Raw genomic sequence first — 25,299 nt, forward strand, 5'->3', positions numbered from 1 at the left:
TTACGAAGAAAAACAAGCCCTAACAAGCCTAACACATTTGAAGTCTCCCAAAAGCATGTGGGAAAATGTGTTATGGTGTGATGAAACCAAGGTTGAACTTTTTGGCCATAATTCACACACTGCACATCACCAAAAGAACACCTACCCACTGTGAAGCATGGTGGAGGCGACATCATGCTTTGGGGCGGTTTTTCTTCGGCTGGAACTGGGGCCTTAGTCAAGGTGGAGGGAATTATGAACGGTTCCAAATACCAGTCAATGTTGGCACAAAACCTTCAGGCTTCTGCTAGAAAGCTGAAGATGAAGAGGAACTTCATGTTTCAGCATGACAACCACCCAAAGCAGGCATCCAAATCAACAAAAGAATGGCTTCACCAGAAGAAGATTAAAGTTTTGGAATGGCCCAGCCAGAGCCCAGACCTGAATCCCATTGAAAATCTGTGGGGTGATCTGAAGAGGGCTGAGCCCAGGAGATGCCCTCGCAATCTGACAGATTTTGCAAAGAGTGGGCAAATATTGCCAAGTCAAGATGTGCCATGCTGATAGACTCCTACCCAAAAAGACTGAGTGCTGTAATAAAATCAAAAGGTGCTTCAACAAAGTATTAGTTTAAGGGTGTACATATTTATGCAACCACATTAATTTATTTTTTTATTTTTACTTTCCCCCCTCTAAAAGATTTTGCAATTGAGTTGTACAGGTTATAGGTCACATTAAAGGTGGAAAAAGTTCTGAAATGATTTATCTTGGTCTCATTTTTTTACATCAACAAAAACCTGGCATTTTAACAGGGGTGTGTAGACTTTTTATATCCACTGTATATTGTCAAATTATCACTGATAATATCACTTTGGTTATGCTCAACCCATCTCTCTCCCAGTGGAAACAGAATAACAAGATCACATTATCCCCCTTTCTTATTTTTTACACTCATTAGTTTCCTGTGTCTAGTTACTCTTTTGTGAGACAAAATATCGATGTGTATCCTTGCACTCTCACACAAACACATGCAGACACACTTTCCTTCACCTCACTATATTGATGTGAAACATGTCTTGCACACAGTGAAGAAGTTCATGTGTGCCTTTGCATGTCGAGATTCTTTTTAAGAAAAATGAATTGATGAACATCACCATGTTGCAGTACACTGTGTTGTGTGGATATAATATCCCCTGCACTGCTGAGTGGCTGGTATACAGAGAGAGCACACTAACATTAGGGTGGCAAAGGGCGGATTCTGCTCTCTGTACATCTTGGTCTCCTCACTGGCTGTGTCCCCTGGAGCTGAGAATGATGTGGTGTGAGGTGATGGTCACATAAGAATCCGTGGTGCAACAAGTCCAGGCGTTGGCCACCATTGCCACTCGTTCTGCACTGGAAAGTTCTTGTTTAACTTTGTTCTTTACTTTGGTATAAAACATTTGTTTCTGAAGTGCTGTCTACGTGGTATCTCATACCTTGGCCCTAGCATATTTATCATGTCATCACTTTGAACTACATTTTAAGGTCTTAAGTCCTTAACAATAACATGGGCTTTATATGCTGTGATTACCTTCGACCTCGCCGAGTTGTGGCTTAATTATGGCTGGAAGATTTTTTTTTTCCCCAAAATGTCTCCAAAATTGACATGTGGTATCTTTGGAAACACTGAAGCTCCACAAGAACACACATTACTAGACTGTGGGAATGTTTTACAAATACAAAACCTTCCTGGATACAAAAATTAGAATACAAAGAGTAATGACTGACCTTGCTTGCAGTTCAAAGTGTTCTGTCACCCCTTTCCCTTTCATCATTTTATAAAATGCCTTTTTGACTGCAGGGGATTCTTTTTTCATTTCAAAATATTGCATGGGGTCTTAATAGTAACAAAATAAGCCTATTTACCACATTACCAGCTGACAGTTTTACCTCTTGAGCCAGACCCACTGCGGCATCGTCCCATCAAAGACAGCCGCGCTAGCAGTGCTAACAGAGCTAATGGCACCAGTGGCAACATTAACCAGCAGTACCTCTATTTGTCAGCAGCATTGTCTCACCAGAATTGTAAGACTGAAAGCTGTTTTTGTTCAGGTTCACAAATCAAAACATATCAAATAAAACCCTTCTCACCAAGTATGAGGAAATATAAAGTAACCGTTCATACAGCTTTCCAGTTTGGACAAAATACTGCATTCACAATAAAGTGACAGATTGCATAGATTTGTTTTCAGCAATTCAAATTCAGCCTGTCTAGTGTTGTGCACAATCATAGCTTTTTGGGTGGGATCAAAAATGGGGTCTCAAGCATAGCAACAGAAAAAAATGGTGAGATGGATGCAGCTGTACAGTTTACCTCTTGTAAACTGGAAGACAGGTTTTCCTCTTATCACATCATTGAAGATTGATTCTGTCAGGTCCTTTTGTCTACCCTTTTTAACTATCTGCAGTCATTCTCCTGCGGTATTCTACATAGAGCCCCATCAGGCTGAACAGTCTCCTTGATCAGGCCCCAGGTCTGCACATAAATTCTAATATAACAGATAAGAAGAGACTTATGGAAACTCTGATTACTTTTCACTGGTTCTCAACATTCTCAAAGACACATTTCTGAGACTAACCAACATGAGCAACAGAAACACTGAATCAGCAGTTGGATCTGGTTTCTATTTTGTTGACGTTCTGAAGAAAGTACCGAAATCAGATCCAAGGAGTTCTTGACACAATCCACTGATGAGACACATGAAATAAAGTTAACTGTCACTTCCACACCATAAGAAAGTCAGGTCCAACTGTAGAAATACTGTTAGAGAGTATTAAGTCCAGAGGGAGTGTGTTTGACATGCTATTAGCAGACAAGCTGGCTGCTCCCATTATGGCCTCTCCCAGCGCCTTATTACCAGGCAACATGTGGTGATTTGCATGACATTGTTTTCTTCTTGTTGCTTTCTCAGATTTACATGCCAGCAGTCCCCACCCACCATTGTTCTGTAGGAGGTTAAACATTACAAAGAGGTTAGGCTGAGGTTTGGATAGCTGCTTCTGCTGCAGACCACCCAGAGTTTACGTCTGACCTCACCTCACCCCACTCACACACACACACACACACACACACACACACACACACACACACACCCACACACCTCCCTCTGCTTCAAAGAGATGAGATCCAGACATCATGCTGCTGAGGAAGGAGAGTACACTAACATTAGGATGGAGTTAACAGAGTGACTAACATGGATTATTTAATGTGACTGATACATTTGGATCACTATAGTATAGTATAGTATAGTATAGTATAGTATAGTATAGTATAGTATAGTATAGTATAGCCTTTATTGTCATTGCATGTGTACAATGAAATTAGGAGCGCTACTCCAATTGGTGCAAAAATAGTAACAAGAATAAAATAAGAATAGAATAAGAATAAAATAGAATAAAAGGAATATACACAGTATATGTAAATATATATGTACAAATTCTACATGTCAGTAGAGGTAGGCTTTGCATTTGCAACATTATTATCTCTTTTTGCAGTTTAGTGTGGTGACAGCTCCTGGGAAGAACCTGTCCCTGAATCTCTTAGACTGTACTGCACACCTCTGAACACCCCTGAATCCACTGCTGAATCAAATGACTGTACTAATATTGATGTGTACAGGCTGGTTCAATTCAGAGTGGTGTCTGGAAAACTATTAAGACAATAGAAATATGAACAGGAAAACATGGGATAATATGGCACAAAAAAGTAAAATGTAGATTCCACAAAAAATAAAAAAAAAAAACCCACAAAACTAAAATGTGTCAGCCCTATGATTGTGTGCCCTGTCCCTCGCCCAAAGTCAGCCCTGAAGGATAAGTGGTGTGGACGAAAATGGTCAGCTTTACATGTATGTATAAAGCTACGAACATTTTCAGACTCTCGTCGGGCTGTTCCAGTGGCTCGGGGCATAACAGCTCAAATTTTCATCACCAAATGTAATAATGTATAATCTAGATGAAGCTGTGCAGTTGTCTAACCCTAACCCTGTCCTCCATGAGGAGTGTGTTACTTCTCAAGGCGTCGTGTATCTAATCTTGATTCCAGCGATTAAAATGTGTGTAATTGTTTACTTCACTGCTGGACAGTGTTGGGCAGAAGCGTGTTGCTAGTAACGTGTTACTTCCACCAGTAATGAATATTTTAAGAAATAACTAATAATATTTCTGTAGTAGTATTACAAGTATCCCCCAAAGAAATAACAATAACACTAAAAATAGAAATAACACTCTCCCAGGCACTTTCCCACAGCCGTGCTCTTCATGTAGCCTGTAACCAGACTCTTATTGATTAAGAAACTGTTTCGGCCCCCGTCAACAAGCTAACCACTAAGATTCAAGATTCAAAAGGTTTATTGTCACTCCGGTTGTATAACTACACTTGTGTGAAATTCTTTGGCTGGGAGCTCTGTTATAGGAAGAAGTGTATAAAGAGAAAGTTTTTAAATGATGATTTCATTTATTAAGGGAAAAAAGCTGCCCAATCCAACCTGGCTCTATGTGAAAAAGTAATTGCCCCCTAAACCTAATGATTGGTTTTGCCACCCTTGGCGGCAACAACTGCAATCAAGCGTTTGCAATAACTGGCAATGAGTCTTTCACATCGCTGTGGAGGAATTTTGGCCCACTCTTATAGATGTCAATGACTTTGTTTCTCATCTGTTCTTGAATTGCTTTAGATCAGGGCATGCTGTGTTGCTTTTGAGATCTTTTAGCCTACTTCATGTTGTGATTGTCCCCTCAAAGATTTCTGTATTTGTCCAATCAGTTCGAAACAGGATACTGAAACTCTCCACTGAAATGTGATATATATAATCTTGATGAGGTTTTCACTGCAGGTTTTACAGACTCACAACCACCAAACTGTTCATGTTATGTTGTGTTATATAAAGATACAAAATCACCTTAACTGAACGGTTGTGGCCTTTGTTGGCAGTGTTGTTCCAGCTGAGTATCTCCTGATGTAGAAGTGTGTCAGTAGTAAACTGCCATCAGCCTCTTCTCCCTGTGCAGCGTGTCTTTCCCCATACTGACACTGTTATGAATTATGGATTGAAGTAAAAAGCCTTGTGTCTCTCAAACCACTGTGTTCCACTGACCCACATCTGCTGTTTGCATCAGTGGTTTGAACATTTGTTTGTAATACTGGGAGGGACTGGAAAATCAGAAGTCCTAATCCTAAAACTGTTGAGGATGAAGTCAGTGTTTAACTTCTCCCTCTAGAGTCCCCTTTGCTGCTTAATTTCCTCCTCTTCAATTTCCAGAAAACGTTACATATCTGTAGGAAGTGCTGAAAACAGCAAATGATAAGCCAGAATTATCCCGTTTTTCTAAAAAGAGGATGACAGGGAAAGAAAAGAGCTGGGTTACTGACGAGATTTTGTTGACCTCATCTGTTATCGTATAAACTGCTCCACAAGAGACTGTTTGGCAGACACATAAGAGACAGAAGTCCAGTGGTATAAGTATGCCTTTTTAATTAAGTGTATGATCTTATTATCCCATTAATGACCAATGACCAAGCTTATCTTTCTTCCCTCTTCAGTAACTCTTTAGTGATAAAATGGTGTACAACAAGTGTCGGGGAGAGTAAACGGCATAGAAAGAAGCATGGCTGTCTGGTGTGTTGGCAGTTAGCTCACCAGCTGCAGCACTGTACCAACGAGTCGTGGGAGCAGTCCCTATGTCACCTATGTCAGCCTTGAGAACCACATATTTGCCATATTGGCTATAAAATATGTGTCTGAATCAATACGTTTAAAACAAACAGCACAATTACAATGTGTTAAATTGGGCACCAGAAACTATATTTGTTGACAGTATTGCCAGGCTTATCAGTCATTTTAAGGAGGTGCTGATAATGTATTAGGTTTTCTATTGATTTGAAGAAGAGTTGATATGTATAGGTCATGGCCCTGCCGGCAGCCATCTATTTAAGCACATTTTAATATGTGACTTGTGATTCATGTCATCATATCTGGCAGTCAGTTGTTCCCATTATGCATTTAAAACTACTGCGCTCGCAAAATTTGGAAAATAACAAAATAAACTGAAGATTTTGACATATTTACTTATCGTGTTACTGATCACAGAAACCATGTATCAGTAAGGGCTACAGTGACATGAATAAATAAATAACCCAATATCTTTGATCATTAATCTTCATCAGGATTTATGAGTTAGAAAGCTGAAATGGTTCGTGAAAGAATTTGTTATTCTGTTTTCGTTGATTTTCTAATTCTCCCGTTGGTCTGATTCTGTACATGAAAATCGAAACTCCTAAGAGGAGCCAAAGTATCAAAGTTATTTAGAAGACTTTGATCACACATATTTATGCATATCCACTTTATACTGGGGTCTATTGCTCAGTTTATGTTGATCTGTAGCATGCTGAAAGCTTATAAGCAGAAAACCAAAGAACACTCTGAACCAAAAGCTCCACATCAACAAGGCAAAATTAAAAAGAGGAGAGAGTGAGGCGTCTGGATGTTTGCGTTTGATGTTTCACACTGAACACTGTCTATCATAAGTAATATAATAATAAGTATATAATATAACAATAGTTCTCTTTATTTGTTGTATCAAATATGTTCTATAATCCGATGTTTTCTGTGTGTTTCAGAGATCATGGGAGGCTGTTGACGTCTGACTTGAGCAACAGCAAAAGGAAACCAACTAGAGTAGCACACTGATTGGTGCGTAGTGAAGTCCAAACATGGCTGCTCATCGAATCAGAGCCACCACCAGCAACAACACTTCTCTCCCACGCTGCAAGTCTGAGGGGACACTCATCGACCTCAGTGAAGGAGTTTCAGAAGCCAGTCTGACTGATGTCAAAGGTCAGCTGCTCAAACTGAACAACATGCTACAATATGCACAAAAATGTCAGTCACAATATCACATTAATGTCGGCTGGCTACATTAGTTGTCCCGTACAGTATGTTGTGAATAGTTACAAAGTAAATAGATTATATTTTGTCCGGGCTGTCCTTTCAAGACACACAAACAGCAGGAGCAGATGAATTAGTGAGCAGAATGTCTGTGCTGAAACAGATTAAGTGGATTTCTCTGCTCTATTTAGTTGCATCCAGTAGTGAGTCCATAGCTGTATGGGATCGTGGGAACTACGTCTTTGCAAGCCGTGCAGATCTTTTGTTATTCATATAGGCTTTAGAAATACACTGTTGCCCATAAAGTTGGAATAATTTTGTTTTCCCCCAACTTTGTTAAAGCCTGAATCCACAGTTTGCAAAGGTTAATTGTGGTTTAAGTTTCACTGTGATATGTTTGGAAGAGTTTGATCAATAAAGTTGAGAAGATATAAACTTTATTTATCAAGAATAAATCACATTGTTACAATCATTTCATGAGAAGAGGTAAAAAACATTTTATTCCAACTTTATGGGCAACAATGTAGATGTAATGGATTGATTGATTTTATTAGACAATTTCCTTTTTTTAAAAGCCCAGGGGCATATTTCCACTGTCATGGTCATTTTGGGAATGGGGGATGTGCAGGGGAGGGGTCTAGATGACAGAACTGACTGAGTAAGAATGACTCAAAATCATTAATTAATGTGTTTTTCCACGTTTTTTCATTCTTTTGATATTCGTATTCCCTTGTCTAGGATTTTAAAGGCTCTGACTGGGTGACTCCAGTGGAAGTATAATAATGATAGTGACAATGATAGGTAGTGCTGCCGATGCGCCCCCTCATCCCCCCCACATTAGCTAAAAGCAGCGTATAGACTACACCTATTTTATACCATCAGAAAAAATGATAGATGCTATAATCCCATACATTGCTATACATAGAAAACTCAGGACTTGATATTAAGGCTCTACCATCCACCTGTTCCTGACATTGTTTTGTCTTTTTCCAGTGCCTTCTCCCAGTGCCTTACGACTGGACGCAACTGCCTCCTTTGGCGCTGCCAGGGAAGTCGTTGCCATTAAGGACTACTGCCCATCCAGCTTCACCACCCTGAAGTTCTCTAAAGGGGACCGCCTCTATGTTCTGGACTCTTCAGGAGGAGAGTGGTGGTACGCTCACAATAACACAGAGATGGGGTACATCCCAGCAGCTTATGTGCAGCCCATCAACTACAGAGATTCTTCCTTCAGCGACAGTGGGATGATTGACACTGTGGGAGATTGTAACGAGGAGGCAGCCAAAGAAATAGATCTCCTAGGAGAGTGGACAGGGGTGATTCTGAAGCCAACCACGTTCCAAAACGGAAATCCTTTTGCAACAACCCATACCTCTACAAACCCTTTCCTAAACAGGGGTCCTCAAAGCTCAGTTGATCAAAACAGTATTGAGAAATCAGTTGACCTCCTTCTGTTTGATACACTCACTCCATCAGTGCCCAATTCCACCAGCAGCACCGCCGACATCAATGGTTTTGGCAGTGGTGTTTATAACTTGAACCCTCTTAGCCCCACTGTAGGGATGGGGCAAACATTGCGCAGGGACAACCCATTTTTTCGAAGCAAGCGGTCCTATAGTCTGTCTGAGCTGTCTATCCTGCAAGCTCAGTCCGACGCCCCTCAGGCTTCCACCAGTTTTTTCGGAGGTTTGAAAGCACCGGCACCAGAACAGTTCCAGAGCAGGGAGGATTTCCGAACAGCGTGGCTTACCCACCGCAAGCTCGCCAGGTCCTGCCATGATTTGGACTCACTGGGCCAAAACCCAGGCTGGGGCCAAACACAGCCGGTGGAGACCAATATTGTCTGTCGGCTGGACAGTTCAGGAGGGGCTGTCCAGCTACCTGACACCAATATCAGCATCCATATACCCGAGGGCCATGTGGCTCCAGGGGATAGCCAGCAGATCTCAATCAAAGCTCTGCTAGACCCACCGCTGGAGCTAAACAACGACCGCTGCACTACCGTCAGCCCTGTGGTGGAGATCAAACTCAGCAACATGGAGACCAAAACCACCATTACTCTGGAGATGAAAGTGTCTGTTGTGGTGAAAATGGAGAGCAGGCAGATGACAGAGGTCCTATGTGTTAGGAGTGATTGTAAAGAGGGACCTTACACTCCCATCCCTCAGGCCTACATGTATAGCGACACGGTCCAGGTGTGTCTGGATAACCTGGAACCGTGTATGTATGTGTGTGTTGTGGCTCAGTCTCAGTCCATGTCTCCAGACTCCACAGTTTGGGAGCATGTGGTTAAAAAGATCACCTTAGGAGTATATGGTCCCAAGCACATTCACCCGTCCTTCAAGACAGTCGTGGCAATGTTTGGGCATGATTGTGCCCCAAAGACATTATTAGTCAGTGAAGTAGGCAAACCGTTGCAGTCATCACCATCAGTAGTGCTGCAGCTCTGGGGTAAACACCAGTTTGTCTTGTCCAAACCCCAGGACCTCTGCGTTGGAGTTTACTCCAACATGGCCAACTACGAGGTAAAGGCTAGTGACCAGGCCAGAGTGGTCCGTGGCTTCCAGGTTAAACTAGGCAAAGTCAGCCGACTTCTCTACATCATTGCCTCACGCAACTCTGAAGATGTTTCTGATTTCACCTTAAGAGTTCAGGTCAAAGACGACCACGATTGTATACTGGCTCAGTTTTGTGTTCAGACACCAACACCGCCACCCAAAGCAGGCCCAAAGACATCAGTCCAACGGCGCTTCCTGAAGAAGAAGGAAGTGGGCAAAATAGTCTTGTCTCCTCTCGCCATCGCCACCAAGTACCCTGTTTTTCAGGACAGGAGAATAAATAACCTGAAGTTTGGAAAATTAATCAAAACTGTCATCCGACAAACAAAAAATCAGTACTTGCTCGAGTACAAAAAAGGAGACTTCATAGCTCTGTTGAGTGAGGAGAAGATCAAGCTGAAGGGCCAGTTGTGGACAAAAGAATGGTACATTGGATATTATCAGGGCAAAATGGGATTTGTTCATGCTAAGAATGTGCTAGTGGTTGGCAAAGTTAAGCCCATTTACTTCAGTGGCCCTGACCTTACGACTTCATTGTTACTGGAGCAGATACTGAAGCCCTGCAAATTTCTGACGTACATCTACGCCTCCGTAAGAACTATACTGATGGAGAACATCGGCAACTGGAGAGCATTTGCAGACGCCCTCGGATACGTGAACCTGCCTTTGACACATTTCTGTCGTGCAGAGATGGACAGCGAACCTGAGAGGGTCGCATCGGTGCTGGAGAAGCTGAAGGAGGACTGCAACAATGCAGACAGCAAAGAGCGGAAGTCCTTCCAGAAAGAACTACTGACAGTAAGTCACAACCTTGGCATCCTCCTCTGTTGCAGTGACTTAGCATTTTCTCCAGGTCCTTGATTTGAAAAAATGCAGATTATCCTTTCCTGTTTAAAGTTGTCAGTCTCAGTTGTATGTATTGTTCTTTATGTGTCCAAGTAAATAGCCATGTCTGTCAGTTTGTATTCTCATGGAAGGAGATTTCTCTCAGGGCACAGTTCTTTCTTTTTCCTGTCATCTGCCCGCAGTTGCTTTAGGCTTTAGGCTTTAGGCTTTAGGCAGTGGTCCAGTCTGTAAATTCTGCTGGGGTGCAGTCGATAACTGCTGTGTAGGCATCGATGTCTAATTGGGACCTGAGGAGCTGTGGAGAGGAGTAGAATACTTTGTGCTCTGTTGCTTGAGTTACAGAGTTAGAGTGCAATGTGTGTACAGTATGCTGATCTTTTAAATTCAATTGATTGCTCAGGCTGCGCTTCTAATTTTTTATCTTTATGTACATATGAAACAAAGCTCGGGGGGGGGAAACAACACAGTGAAACGGCTTGATAAGACTGACTCTTTCTCCTGTATTTACATGCAAGTCATTTCAGAAATGGGACCACAGTACACTATATTGGTACTCTAAATTTTCCTAAAAGCAAGAGCCACAGGTGTTTGTATGTATGGATACATATATAGACTGACAGTAAATTCACAGCATAATTCTTCTTCTTCTTATACAGCAGATAGAATAGTGTCTTTTTCAGAAAGCCTTCTGCTGTAATTAGAATATCAGAATATTAGGTATTCTTAAGCCAAGTCAGACATTAGTCTACTTTAGTTTGTAATTTTACTCTTAAAAAAGAATGCATGTGTCCGCAACAGATGAAGAGGCCTGCTCATTACTCATGCTCTTTTTAGTACTCAGCTTTTTTTGATGCTAGGACAAGAGGCTAAGCTGTGTTCACTGTAAATTTGCAGATCAACTCTCTTAGTTTTGCACCTTCTGTCATGGAAATGTGAACTTTTGGTGTTGACTCAGGCAGTCTGGAAATCACTGCTAAAAACACTGAACACCCTTATCATATTCAGTCTGACTTATGCTTGTAGCTTAGTGCTCTATAGACCTTTTTGAAATTATTTTTACAGAGTTGTGTTGAGCTTCCCTGCTACCCTTCTACCTTTGTTCCTAGTTAGTTTCTCAGTCAGCGTACGATCCTACTGAGAGTGTCTGTCAGAGGTCATGGACATACTACAGCTGAAGTAACATGGAGCAGAAACACTGTAATTTAAGTGAAGTTGTAAACACTAGTTAGAGGCATTTATAGACCGAGAAACTGCAGTATGGAAAAGAACATAATAAAAGGTGGTGACTGAAAATATGCCCTTTGAGGGAGTCACTACGGTACAATTCATTTCTGAATATAGGTCTCTTCTGTCAGGAGAGCACCTAAACTAGTGGTTACTGTGGAGACCATCAAAGAATGCAGCAATCCAGCTAATTTGAACTCATGCAGACTCTTTGTAGAAATTACACAAATGTGCTCTGTCCAAACATTTAATTTTTGTTTTTTGTCATTTGAGAAGTGGATTTTGTTGTGTGTGTGTGTTTGTGGGGGGCTGACTGAGACTAAAGACTGTCAGAAGAAATCCTCATCTTCCTCTCCTCTCGCAAATGTACTGTTTACTATGTCACAGAAGACGTGTATTATGAGTTGGCGCTGTGTCACTTGACATGGACGGAGGTCTATTTTTAGAAGAAAGAGAACCATATCAGAGGCACTGCGGTCGCACTAAAGAGCTTTCTTTGTGCTCAAATGTCTGAATCCATTCTGGTCTCCTTTGATTGTTAGTGGAGAAAGAGAAAAGGATCATTAGCAATGTGTGCACACAGCACAGTGTGGCCTATTGTATTAAATTATAGATTTTTTCACAGCCCTCTGTTTTGTATTTAAGTGCCTCTCAGGCTGGTCAGTGTTGCCTGTGTATTTATATCCAACATGAAAAATAAACAGAAGATCCAACTCCCAAGCTCAGGGTTCTCCCTGGATTTGTTTTGGACACAAAGGATGGAGAGCGTGCACGGAAAGTATGGACACTGGTTGTGCGGGCACCTTTAGTGTGCCATGTAGGGTTTGGCACCATTCACATTCATCCTGGTGCTGGCTCCTGAAATTCAGTACAGTACCCAGATGTGGTCTACAGTACCAACATTTTGCACCAATTAATTTAACGTGAATCGGTGCTTGGTGGTCCAGTCAGTACCCCTAAAAGTGCCCAACTCTGGTGTCATGCATATAAATAAAGTAATCGCGATTTAGCAGACTAAAATATCCGTAGGGATTTAAGTTTAATGCCAAGATGGAACACAACAATGAAAAACAAAAGTGACCATGTTTATTTCAGCGTAGGAGTCTTTGGCTGCGTCTTTGTAAGCACATTTATTTGACAAAAATGTCCAGATCCTTCTTCTACTTAAGTCTCCTCCTACTTTTAAATGTATCAAAACAAATTGGTTGCCATTTTAAAATCCTAGAGACATGATATTAGAAAAGTCATTATTTATCCATTTAGTATTTATTTATCATTATTATTCATATATGACAGTCATGTTCTCAGTTGTATTGTAGTGAACTAATGCCATATTCTACAGATGCCTGTTAATTCTAGGTGATACATTTGATGCATCTTCCCGAAAGAAACTCTGTGAAGCCACTGTACACGGTTTCCGTGTGTGTTTATACGAGCGAATGTGTGTTCGTGTCGGCATGTGTGTCAGACGAGGGGTGTGAACTTCAGCAGATGGTGTTATTGTAGCTCGTTCCCCCTGGTGGGTGGTGGGTTTCCCTAGTCAGGAGGGAAATGATGCACTTTGACTTTTTTTGCTCTAAGTGTGTTTGTACATATGTATGTATGCGGGGTGACAATTAACCATTAAGCCACATATTCTCCCTGGACAGCCACACACTGCTGGTGCTGAAGACAGAATCAGATAGGCTAGATTTCTCAAAAGTGACCACATGCTCTCTGCTGTATAACTTTCTTATTGCTGCATTAAAGCGCCATCACAACAGAAAGTGGCACATTCGTGTGTCTTTGTGTGAACTACTCTAGCAGGCAAGCAAACCACTAAACATGCTAGCCAGCAGGCAATAAGCTAGTATTAATTGGTCTTATTTTCTCTGCACAAAGCTCCCCAGGAATTTTGTTCATAGGACAAAATCGGCATTTTGCCAAGTAGCTTTTTACATATAAGGTCTTGGTACTTTGGTGCATAACAATATACATAGAAAGAACAATAGTAAAAACCAAGAATTCAGAACTGGGCAGTACTAAATGAAGCAGACTCTACAGTGTTTCCCCTAGAAATATGTTTAGGCCCGGTGGCAAGAGTTGATGGAGCCTATGTGCAGCAATTTTAGGCAATTTATTTCTTGCGCAATTCAAATAGTCCCGGATTTTTTTACAAGTTCATGACAGAAGGAGCACTCTGAGCCGGGGTGGGGGGTGGCTGTCGGAGTGGGGGGCGCAGAGAGGAAGGCAGACTCGCTGCAGAAGACGGCTCATCACCCGAACACAAACAATTATTTCCAAATTGATAAATAGCTTATATGATGATATTTGGCATGTATAAAAAATCATTTTGGCCTGTTGCTGGCCTGGCGGGGGGTCTCGTTGACCTGGCGGCCCACCAGGCCTGTACAATTGTAGGGTCTGCTCTAGTTAATGAATCATCTGGAATTGTTTCAATCATTTCTTCATTGTGGATGCTCCCAGGTAATCATATCTGTGATTGAAGCGACTGCCACGTATGAATCCTGGAGCTACATACTGTCTGATGTGAAGCTTGTTTGTTTGTAAGGAGGTTGTGTTGTTGTTGTCAGCGGATGATGGAAAGGATCCAGGTTGTGTCTGTTGGACCTCAGGCCTGCAGATGTTTCCTGCCTTATTGTTCAGAAACTAAACAAAAGTTCCAGTTGTGGACCTGCAGGCGCCTGCAGCTCGTACCACTTCCATGACCTTCCCATAATCCTCCTTGGCCCAGATCCTCCCTGCACTGACACGAGCAGTCACAGCTGACCGCCAGTGTACTCTGCTGCAGGCAAATTCTGTCACATAATAGATACATTCCTGTTTAATGTCAGCATGGACATTTTACAAAGTTAATTTAATTGATTAATACTAATTATAATGAATAAGTAATTGATGATTCAGGTACATTTCATTTAGGCAGTAGTTGTTTTCCACATGCAAAACATCTGACTTAAATACCTGACACTCCGGCATGAAGCCTTGATCTACAGTTTGATCTAAAAAGTGCTACATTTGGTCTCTGCGAATTCAAATCATTGCTGCAGGAAATATGTGCTCTTTCTTTGTTAAATTAAGCTTCTCCAGGCAGCACATGAATGAACGCACACAGGACTTATTTGGCATATTTCTGTTTTTTTCTATTATACTTGTACAAGTTGAAGGTGTAATGAACATGTCAGGAAATCAGGAAAATAGGATTTATCAACAGAAATAGATGGGACAGTGTCTTAAAGAGGAATTTAGTTTCTCGTGCTCTGCTTGAAGATCACTTGTGGCAGGACAATGCTGAAATGAGACACACAATGTTATTGCTGTCTCTCTTGGTCAGGACACTTCTGGAAAAGAGATTATTAGCCTCAGTGAGGCTTTCTGGTTTAACAACTGTGACTGTAATGAATATTTCTAATGGATCAATGATTACATGTAATGTGAAAAGTGTCACTCTTTCTCTGCAGTCCCCCTCATCTCTCATTTTAACTTCTTGCTTTAAAGCCTGCAACTTGTTCACTCTCACTGCTCTGTAGCATTGGTAGAAAAGGGTGTAAAAAGCCATTGCACACTGATCACGATCATGTTGCTGCATGTCTGTTGGATGTGTAACGCAACTCCGTGCTCACAAGTTCACTGTATCAACTTAAAAGATGGTGATATGTCAATGTTGTGCTCAAAGCTTGTTTCTGCTGCTTCCGAGTGGCCATAGAAGCAGTTATTACAAGTTTAGATAGTTTAGATAAAGGTTGCATCGGTGATTGGCCAATTTTTTAGTGGGTCACATTCTAAATAGTCCATTTTAATCCTGTCAGTTTAAGGTTACTGAGCAGTAAATGAGGGTCAGCTATCAGTGGAAATGAACGCGCGTAATCGACGTGACATTTAATGTCTTTTGGGATTACACTTAGTGCTGCTTTAGAGATAGAAAACAAACATTATCTTGGCCAATTTTTTTAATGGGGGGGTAATTAGTTGATCTCAACAAAGCACTGTGAAAGGACTGGCACTTTCGATTGGGTAATTCTGGACAGGCTTTTACAGGTACTCTATCTCCTATCTCTCATGTCTGCAGACAAAATAGAAATGCAAAACCAAAACTAATCCACCCAAGCGCTCTCCCTCTCCCCGCTCATGTCCTCCTGGAGCCTCCTCCTCCACATGGTGTTAAGCACATAAGCTCATGTTAAACATTATGTTTTACAGTAAAATGTAACTCTGCCTCCTGTTCTGCTTGCTTCACACAAGTCTCTATCTTACCAGTATGGGTTTACCATCGGAGCAACAAATATACATTTCAATGGCCATTTTATGAAAACTGCCCCAACCCTAACTACAATTAAACAGCGTCCCAGTAAGCAAACCTGTAAACATATTGTCATCATGTTTTTCTAATAGATAAACAATATGTTTTCTCCTTGTGTTTTGTCTTCTTCTGTGGACTAATTGATTAAGTGATGCTTTGAGAGACATCATTTACGGACATTTAGAAGAGAAATACAAATGAGTTTTATTGTTTTGTTACATACAAATGTTGATCAGGTGATGCTGGGACAAATGTCAGCAGATCACCAAAGTTATTGCAGTTCATCCTCAGGGAAACATGAAAGTCAGGACATTTCTCTCTGAACCAAACCTCCTGGTGAATTTAGAGGAAGTTCTAAGGCATTCCTTGTCTGGGGACCATGAATATCAGTACCAAATTGTATGCCAGCCTGTCCAAAAATGTGGAGATGTTTAACTTGAGAAGTAATAACTTTCATCCATTCATCCTCAGGGGACCATAAATACTTGCACTAACATTCATTTCAATCCAGCAAATAGCTGTTAAGATAATTCAGTCTGAACCAAAGCTATTGGAGATTGGAGATTCAACATTTTTACCCCAGATGAAATAATATTTACAGAAGAATATTTTGTTAGCTGGTTTTAATATTGTTGTGCTTTAACAAGTGGTAATGTTCAATTTGGCTATCAGAAATAATTAATAATTATCAAAGATAATTAATAATTATTAAAATGAATGAACTTTGATTAAAGTCCACCTCGATTGGGGCACCACCTCGAAAAACGAGGAAAAGACAGCCGTTTTAATTGATTTAGTCTCATAAAAATACTAAACTATCAATTTGGAATTATGTTTTATAATTAATTTAATAATTACTACCAAAATTACCACATTGATAGCTAGCTGAAGGATTTTTGGAGTTCTTGACAGTGTAGAGGTTGGCAGTGTCCACAATTGTACAACATTAACGGAGACAGCAAGTATTAAAACATTTATTAAAACAGAGCAAAATTCAGGGACATCATTTGTTATGCATTAAGGACTTGTACTTCGGTTGTAAGTACGGCTGAAGCAGAGTAGGTGTTAAAGACATCTGCTGTTGCAGAAACAAAATCAATCAAACAATCTAACTAAATCTCTATGACTAAACTAAAATAATATGAGTGTAAGAGTGTGTGTGTGTGTGTGTGTGTGTGTGTGTGTGTGTGTGATAAGGCTGAGGAATGTGAGATGGGTCCCACAAAGGTGGGGGAGAGAGACCAAATGGTGATGGCCAGACCCCCTGGGGTGTGGGTCAGAGGCAGACAAAGGAAAGCTAAGTGCTGTTAGCTTAGCTTTGTCCCTCAGTGGCCTGTTATAGACTGTGTGTGTGAGAGAGATAAGGGTGCAGGTTAAGACAGGATGGTTAGTTTGTAGGCTAACATCAACTAAACTTAATGGATGCACAGTAATCTACAACACATCACAATAATCAAACTCAATGAACATTAAAGCAAGTCAATACATTAACAAGGGTAAACCATGTATGCAGTAATGCTATGCTAATTATGCCCAGTTAGAGTTTGTTACCAGTCCTTAAAAGGGGAGACGAAGTGTCCTTGAGGGTGCTGCTTTCTCAGCTTGTTGCTGGAGGAAAGGTGTGGTTCGTGTCCGTGCTGTGGTTGCAGGCTGGAGGAATCCGGTCGCTCCTTTGTTCCTGTTAGTTAGCAGCTCTGTGCTAACTTGCTGGTGTGCTCCTGTTGTTGGTTCTGGTTATCAGCTGGCAGACTCTGGGTCGTGCCTGCTGGCGCTGATCTGCTTACTTCAGGCAGGACCTTGTGTCGCTACCATGAAGGAGGTGGCTGCTCTGGACAGACCACACTGAGGCAGAGCTTAGCTGAGTTGAGCTGGTCTCTCCTCTTCAGGAAAGATCAGGAGAGCTGGTCTCTCCTCTGCAGGAGGAGAGGGAGCAGGAAAGACCTGGTCTCTCCACTTCAGGAGGGACGATGAGAAAAAGCTGGTCTCTCCTCTTCAGGAGAGACGGTGAGAAAGAGAGAGTTCAGTGGGGGTGAACTGGTTTTGTGGGCCTGCGGTCGTAAAATCATGTGTCCCCTCCGGCCAATGGTGACTGTGGAGCTGGGCGCGGGGGTGATTTTACACCTATCTGTGAAACTGGGGGGCATTGGGGAAAGGAGCCCAATAGTTTTACAGACAAAGAAACATGCGGTCTTCCATGTGCTATTCACTGTATAGTGAAGCCCAACATCCCCCCTGCCATCAGGATGTCACCTGATGTGGGATGCTGATGGGATAATTGTGCATGTTTCGGCCATTGTTCATTTTTGTCAGTCCAGGTGAAACAAGTTGGTAACTACTGGGCAGTTTGTTATCCAACTGGGCATATGCTGAATCTATCTTGGCTAAGCTAGAACAGACATACGTTACAAAACAGTTCTTCATACACAACAATGACATACTGCATCCAAATAACCTGTGTTTCTCAGTTGTTAGTGAGGGTTAGTGGGAACAGGAAATGTCAGTGTGTTATGTAGCAGAGATAGAGGCACCTAAAATGACAAAGTCATAACAGTGTGTCCTACGTGTGTTTTGTATGATCTTACTGACAAAATATGAAGTTGGTCCAAGTGTACTTGGAAGTTGAGCAGTGGTGTTGAATCCAATCAGAATTTAGGCTTTCAGTAATGTTTGTTTTATCACTGAGTGCTCAAATGAGTTTGTTGCTGTTGCTAACAAATTCAAATTTGCCTAAATAACTGTAGTGAAGGTGAGGTAGATTGGGTGTCTGTCATCTGGTCAGTGCTGCCATGACCAAAAGGAGTGAGCTCTGGAGCTCTTACTCTTTCGTGGCTCAGGGCTGTAACGCTCCTGGTAGCCAGAGGGAGAGAGACATACAAAGTCACTGTCCGTGCCTTGTTCTGAGCTGCAGTCAGAGATGCTGTAGTCATCATCTGACCCGTACGCTACCTGGTCACTGTTCCTTGCCTGGATTTCTGCGTATGGCAGTCTCCTGCTCCTGTGCTCGGAGTGTCTATCCCTGGGCAGTGGACGGACCTGGCGGTTACGCTCAGTGTCCCTATGTGGTCTTTTGTCACCCCCCTTTCGTTGGTTGTGAGGGTGAACTTTTGGGGCAGCTGACCCATCTGACACCTTGGTGTGTGAGCTGGGTGGCTCACTTGTCCCCCCTCTTGCTTTGGAAGAGACAATAGTTTCCCAGACTACCTGTGTCATCTTCCGTATCTCCTGCAATGAGGGGTCACCTTCCTGTGTCCTGAGTACAACGTGAGTACGCACACATGGGTGGAGGTTTCTCAAGAATAAGGCCTTGAAGGTGGAGCTTTCTTCTAAGCCTGGTGCATTCTTTCCCTGGAAATACGCGTGTCTCAAACGTTGGTAGTACTCTTTCGGATGCTCACGACGGGCATGCTTAATTTGAAGGGCTGCAACTATTGCTGTGGTGTCGTCAGTGGCACAGGAATATTCTTCTGTCAGTGCTTGACGGAGCAATTTATACTCATTTCTGACACTGGGAGGTCGTGACTGTATAAACTTGTGGACCGCTTTAGAGCTGGTTTTCCACACAAGTCTAACTTTCTCCCTTTCAGTTGCATGGGGTAAGTCAATTAAGTTGTAGTCTAGCTCCCTGAAATAGTCCTCAACTTGGTGATCACAGTTATCTGGATCAAACCTGTCAATGCTTCTAGCTAGAAGCTCAAGCTCTTCAAGGCGGGGACTCTGTGAAGGCGAGACTAAGCTAGTGTAATTGATATGTAAATCATGCCCTACACTTCTCTGTGGTGGAAAAACAGGGGCTGAACAGCGGCCACTCTGACGGTGATGCAGAGAGGAGGCTGAGCAGTCCTGGACTGTTCTAGTCCCATCTTTGGAGGGACAAGCATGGAGAAATGTGTCGTGCAGTGACATGAATGAGGGACTTGGGACGGAATATCTTCTAGAAGATATGCTAGACAACTCCTCTCTGTCTGCTTCAGAGGAATGGGAAGTCAGATGGCTTTGAGCTCGGTCTCTCAGCGGAGGCTGAGGAGCTGGCTTCATTCCCAAGAACTTGTGTTCAGGTGGGAATAATTCATGTCCTCTGTTTGGGGAAAAACTGAACCTGTCACTGGTAGAAGAGTGTGAATCGGAGTAACCGGAATCACACTGGCTGATCGACTCTGGTCGGGCCAAATGTTCTGACTTCAGTCTATACATTTCTTCTTTCTGCGAACAGAGATCTAACTCTGCTGTGTGCAGGTCTTCTAAGTAGCGCAGGGCTTTCTTATTAGCCATCTGAACCTCATGGAAGAGGCTAGCATTTTGCGCTCTCAGGATTTCTACCTCCTTCTCTATGGCTGCTCTACTCTGAAGGGCGAGGCTGGTTTGCCTGTGAAAAGTCAAGAGCAAGCATTTTAACAAGGAGCCCTTGGATGCAGTCTGTGCATCACACCTGTCGTTGAGTAGGGAGTCTATCTCTTCTGTACACTCACTGAAATTCAATTTGTTAATGAATTCGGGGTAGCCAGGCTTTAGGCTCTGTGCTAGGGAAGAAATAAACTGCTCTACACAGGGGTTCTCCATTGTTGCCTGAAAAGGGGTGAGGTAAAACAAGTTAAAATGCGATGATTTTAAAAGTGGTTGGCTGTGGTGTTGCGGTGGCAGACACCTTGAAGCGTAGCTTGGGGAATACTACTAGCCTAACACTGTGGTGGCCTACACTAGAAGGTAGCTATACACTATCTAGTGGAACTGGTGGGAATAGCAAACTGAGGCCAATTAAGGTAAATGCAGATTTACACAAAATAAGTTTGCTCACCAAAATTTTGACTCTCTAACTGAAATGCACGGCAGTAACAGTCAGGAATGTCTCTTTAAGTTACTCAAGCTGGAACACGTGGCAGTTGCAGCTAGGTACTAACTTCACAGGGCTGATAGCACGCTGTGGCTCTCTCTCAGGCTCTATTTCTTAATCAGGCTGAAATGCACGGCAGTAACAGCCAGGTTCAAGCTCTACGTTCACAGGGCCGGTGGCACGCTGTGTCTTAACAAACAGGAAGCACTTTAGTTAACAGCGAATGGACAGATTGCATTGAATGTGTGACATTCAAATGCAGAACCAAAAATCTTCCTACAGGATGGGTTTACCTGAAAGGTTAGCAGCAGTAGCAAGCTCTAAATGTAACACTATGGGGCTTTCAATGTTTGCTTTCAAACATAGGCACCAGTATTAGCATTAGCTTTAGCCTTAATTCACAGTACACTACACTAACTCTTCAAATTGCTTTTAGCTTAATTTAGTTAGATTGATTTTCACCACAATGCACTTGAAAGTACAGCTGGAAGTACTTCTGTGACTGACTAGTGGTTAAAAATGATAATTTTGCTCGTTTTAAAGTTTTATCAAAAATTTTGGTTTTGACCAAAATTCTGCTGAAAATTAATAATGTACAAATATGAACAATTGCCAACAGTACTCTGCCTCACGCAGGGGCACCATTTGTTGTGCTTTAACAAGTGGTAATGTTCAATTTGGCTATCAGAAATAATTAATAATTATCAAAGATAATTAATAATTATTAAAATGAATGAACTTTGATTAAAGTCCACCTCGATTGGGGCACCACCTCGAAAAACGAGGAAAAGACAGCCGTTTTAATTGATTTAGTCTCATAAAAATACTAAACTATCAATTTGGAATTATGTTTTATAATTAATTTAATAATTACTACCAAAATTACCACATTGATAGCTAGCTGAAGGATTTTTGGAGTTCTTGACAGTGTAGAGGTTGGCAGTGTCCACAATTGTACAACATTAACGGAGACAGCAAGTATTAAAACATTTATTAAAACAGAGCAAAATTCAGGGACATCATTTGTTATGCATTAAGGACTTGTACTTCGGTTGTAAGTACGGCTGAAGCAGAGTAGGTGTTAAAGACATCTGCTGTTGCAGAAACAAAATCAATCAAACAATCTAACTAAATCTCTATGACTAAACTAAAATAATATGAGTGTAAGAGTGTGTGTGTGTGTGTGTGTGTGTGTGTGTGTGTGTGTGATAAGGCTGAGGAATGTGAGATGGGTCCCACAAAGGTGGGGGAGAGAGACCAAATGGTGATGGCCAGACCCCCTGGGGTGTGGGTCAGAGGCAGACAAAGGAAAGCTAAGTGCTGTTAGCTTAGCTTTGTCCCTCAGTGGCCTGTTATAGACTGTGTGTGTGAGAGAGATAAGGGTGCAGGTTAAGACAGGATGGTTAGTTTGTAGGCTAACATCAACTAAACTTAATGGATGCACAGTAATCTACAACACATCACAATAATCAAACTCAATGAACATTAAAGCAAGTCAATACATTAACAAGGGTAAACCATGTATGCAGTAATGCTATGCTAATTATGCCCAGTTAGAGTTTGTTACCAGTCCTTAAAAGGGGAGACGAAGTGTCCTTGAGGGTGCTGCTTTCTCAGCTTGTTGCTGGAGGAAAGGTGTGGTTCGTGTCCGTGCTGTGGTTGCAGGCTGGAGGAATCCGGTCGCTCCTTTGTTCCTGTTAGTTAGCAGCTCTGTGCTAACTTGCTGGTGTGCTCCTGTTGTTGGTTCTGGTTATCAGCTGGCAGACTCTGGGTCGTGCCTGCTGGCGCTGATCTGCTTACTTCAGGCAGGACCTTGTGTCGCTACCATGAAGGAGGTGGCTGCTCTGGACAGACCACACTGAGGCAGAGCTTAGCTGAGTTGAGCTGGTCTCTCCTCTTCAGGAAAGATCAGGAGAGCTGGTCTCTCCTCTGCAGGAGGAGAGGGAGCAGGAAAGACCTGGTCTCTCCACTTCAGGAGGGACGATGAGAAAAAGCTGGTCTCTCCTCTTCAGGAGAGACGGTGAGAAAGAGAGAGTTCAGTGGGGGTGAACTGGTTTTGTGGGCCTGCGGTCGTAAAATCATGTGTCCCCTCCGGCCAATGGTGACTGTGGAGCTGGGCGCGGGGGTGATTTTACACCTATCTGTGAAACTGGGGGGCATTGGGGAAAGGAGCCCAATAGTTTTACAGACAAAGAAACATGCGGTCTTCCATGTGCTATTCACTGTATAGTGAAGCCCAACAATATTGCATGTTTTATTCATGGTCATTTACATTTCTTTGATTCCAAATTCCTGTAAATGAAGATGAAGAGTATGCCAGTAGTGAATATTTAAAATCACTTCATTGAAGAAGAAGAAAGGATAAACATTCCGTTGTTGATTTTGTTAGAAACAACAGAGTTTTTACTGTATTACATTGTCATGGTGTCCATGACACTTTCCATCACATTATCAACTCTTGTTATTGTTACATTAACATGTGAGGAGCATTTTAATGTAGCTGTCAACGTGGAGTTTATTTTATTTGGTTTATATACTGTTGTAGAATCTAAACCATAGTCAGTGCAAGGTCAATATTCTTTCTCTAAGTAGTGTCTACTATGTTTTTTCTTTCCCACATGATGTGAATTAAATCAATTCTGTTTTGAACCTTTTCAATACTTCTGTTAGTGAAGAGGCAGAGGAACAAGGGAAAAGCTTCCTCCTCCTCCTCCTCCTCCTCCTAATCCACATTCCATGATATCTGGAACCTTTGTTGTATCTATATTTTCATTTCAAAACTCACACTCAGCTCTGCAGCAGAGCGTCTGACCCTCCAGTGTTGCAGGTAGAATAACAACAACATCCTGTTTCTGGAAGAGGACCCTGAAAACGAAGGAAGCCCACCACAGTGCGATTAGCTCTCTGCTTTACCATTTTTGTACACAAAATTAGATTTTTTTTTTCTCCAGCATCTCCGGCCTCCTTCCTCTTGTTTCCCCTCACTTCCCCTTCGCTGCTCCTTCTGTGACTGGGTGTGGCACGCTGCTGCTTTTGGAATAATTGACTGAACTACAGATCACTCTCTCTGGAGATTTGCCCTGGTTTGGGAATGTGGGAGTTATTTCAGAGCCAGTTTATGAGGAATGAAGGGAGTTCACATGAAAGGTAAAGTGTCAAAACCAGCACCCACAATCATTCATTTCTCCCAGCCTTCCCAGGTTTGGGTTGTTTTTTTTTAGGCTGGGCTTTGTTCACAAAGAGTTAAAGAGACAAGAAAGCAGATTTAAAGCACAACTGGAAAAGACTGAAATTACGAAGCCACAGCCCTAAGACGTGTAGAGGCTACAAATGGGAAAGGTGGAGGAAGCGAGATGGAAAATGAAGATGGGATAGAAAAATAATAAAGAGGAGATTGAAGTGGAGAGATTGAGTGTCAGCTTTGTGGCTGAGAGCAAAAGCAGAAACAGTCGTCGGAAGGACCAAGTCATTTATCAGAAACCTCACTGTTGGTTGCTTTTGCCGTTTTCCTCGAATGGGAAAGCAAAGGGACTGTATGTGCGTTTTGGTGTGCAACAGCAGACGTGATTGAAGTGGCCGCTTCGTTTCCACATCAACGTTATCTCTGAAAATATGTCTGCAGGAATTTTCTTCTCGTTTTGACAAGCAGATGATTTATGCAGCGGGGGGAGCTGCAGGCTTCAGAGCACTGATTGCTGAGCTAGTGAAACACACACACACACACACACACACACACTCAGAGAGCCCCATAACGCATCCAGATAGACCAGCTGACATTTTAGAAAAACACAGCACAACATTTAATTTCTCCACTGTCTCTGTGTATTGTTGCAGCGCAAAGAAGCTGTTTGCAGTAATGACAGTGCACCCGGCTCCGTCTACCGCACAGCAATTATTAGTTTAGAATCTGGCTGGAGACCCACAGGGCGCAACGTTCAGCGATAAATACTTTACAACACGCCATCAAAGATTTACAGCAGCCACAATGATTCCAACCAGGAAGACGTGCCAGGAAAAGACCATAGTGCATCTTCTCAAAACTTCTTTTTAAAGCTCCGACCACTAAACTGGACTTCATAACATCTATATGAAAAAAAAGGAAGATTAAACACACATTGTGCTTTCATAAAATCCTCTATTGTGTTAACCACGGTCTCTCAATCTGATTGTGACCAAGGAAATGTTTGACATAATAATCTGAAGGTCTAGTTGTCACGTTGAAAATTGAGCAAACTCAGTCTGTTAATGAAGTCCATGAGCTGTGGTTGAAAGTTCTGAAAAACCTTGTGAGTCTAGTAGCTGAGTCAAGGTCTTTGTCAATGTTTGATTGACAGAAAAATAATTGGCTATTAACTATTCTCATATCAATTACTGTTTCATGTTTCAAGTAAAAGATTTCCAAATGTTCTTTAGCTCCAGGTTCTCTTATGAGATTTTTTTTGTCATCTATCATTGTAAACTGAATGTGTTCGGGTTTTATACCAACCAAAACATTTTCAGACATCATCTTTGCCAGTTTTATTAATCAAAAAATAGAAAAAAATTATTTAAAAAATCATCAGCATACTGAATTCATTTTCACAGTTGTAAAGCCTTTCAAATATGGAGGAGGAAATAGAAAATAGTCTGATGGATAAA

General features: G+C 41.9%; 1 protein-coding gene across 1 annotated transcript in view; it reads left to right on the plus strand.

The window, feature by feature from the left end:
- Window positions 1-25,299, plus strand: part of LOC139208376 (SH3 domain-binding protein 4) — a 44,093-nt gene that overhangs the window by 15,160 nt on the left and 3,634 nt on the right. Inside the window, exons 2-3 of the mRNA XM_070838038.1 lie at window positions 6,641-6,857; window positions 7,902-10,264. Coding sequence (XP_070694139.1) covers window positions 6,734-6,857; window positions 7,902-10,264 — 2,487 coding nt within the window. The 5' untranslated portion in view covers window positions 6,641-6,733. The remainder of the gene's footprint in view (window positions 1-6,640; window positions 6,858-7,901; window positions 10,265-25,299) is intronic.

The sequence above is a fragment of the Pempheris klunzingeri genome, chromosome 10 (genome assembly GCF_042242105.1).
Source record: "Pempheris klunzingeri isolate RE-2024b chromosome 10, fPemKlu1.hap1, whole genome shotgun sequence".
NCBI lineage: Eukaryota > Metazoa > Chordata > Actinopteri > Acropomatiformes > Pempheridae > Pempheris > Pempheris klunzingeri.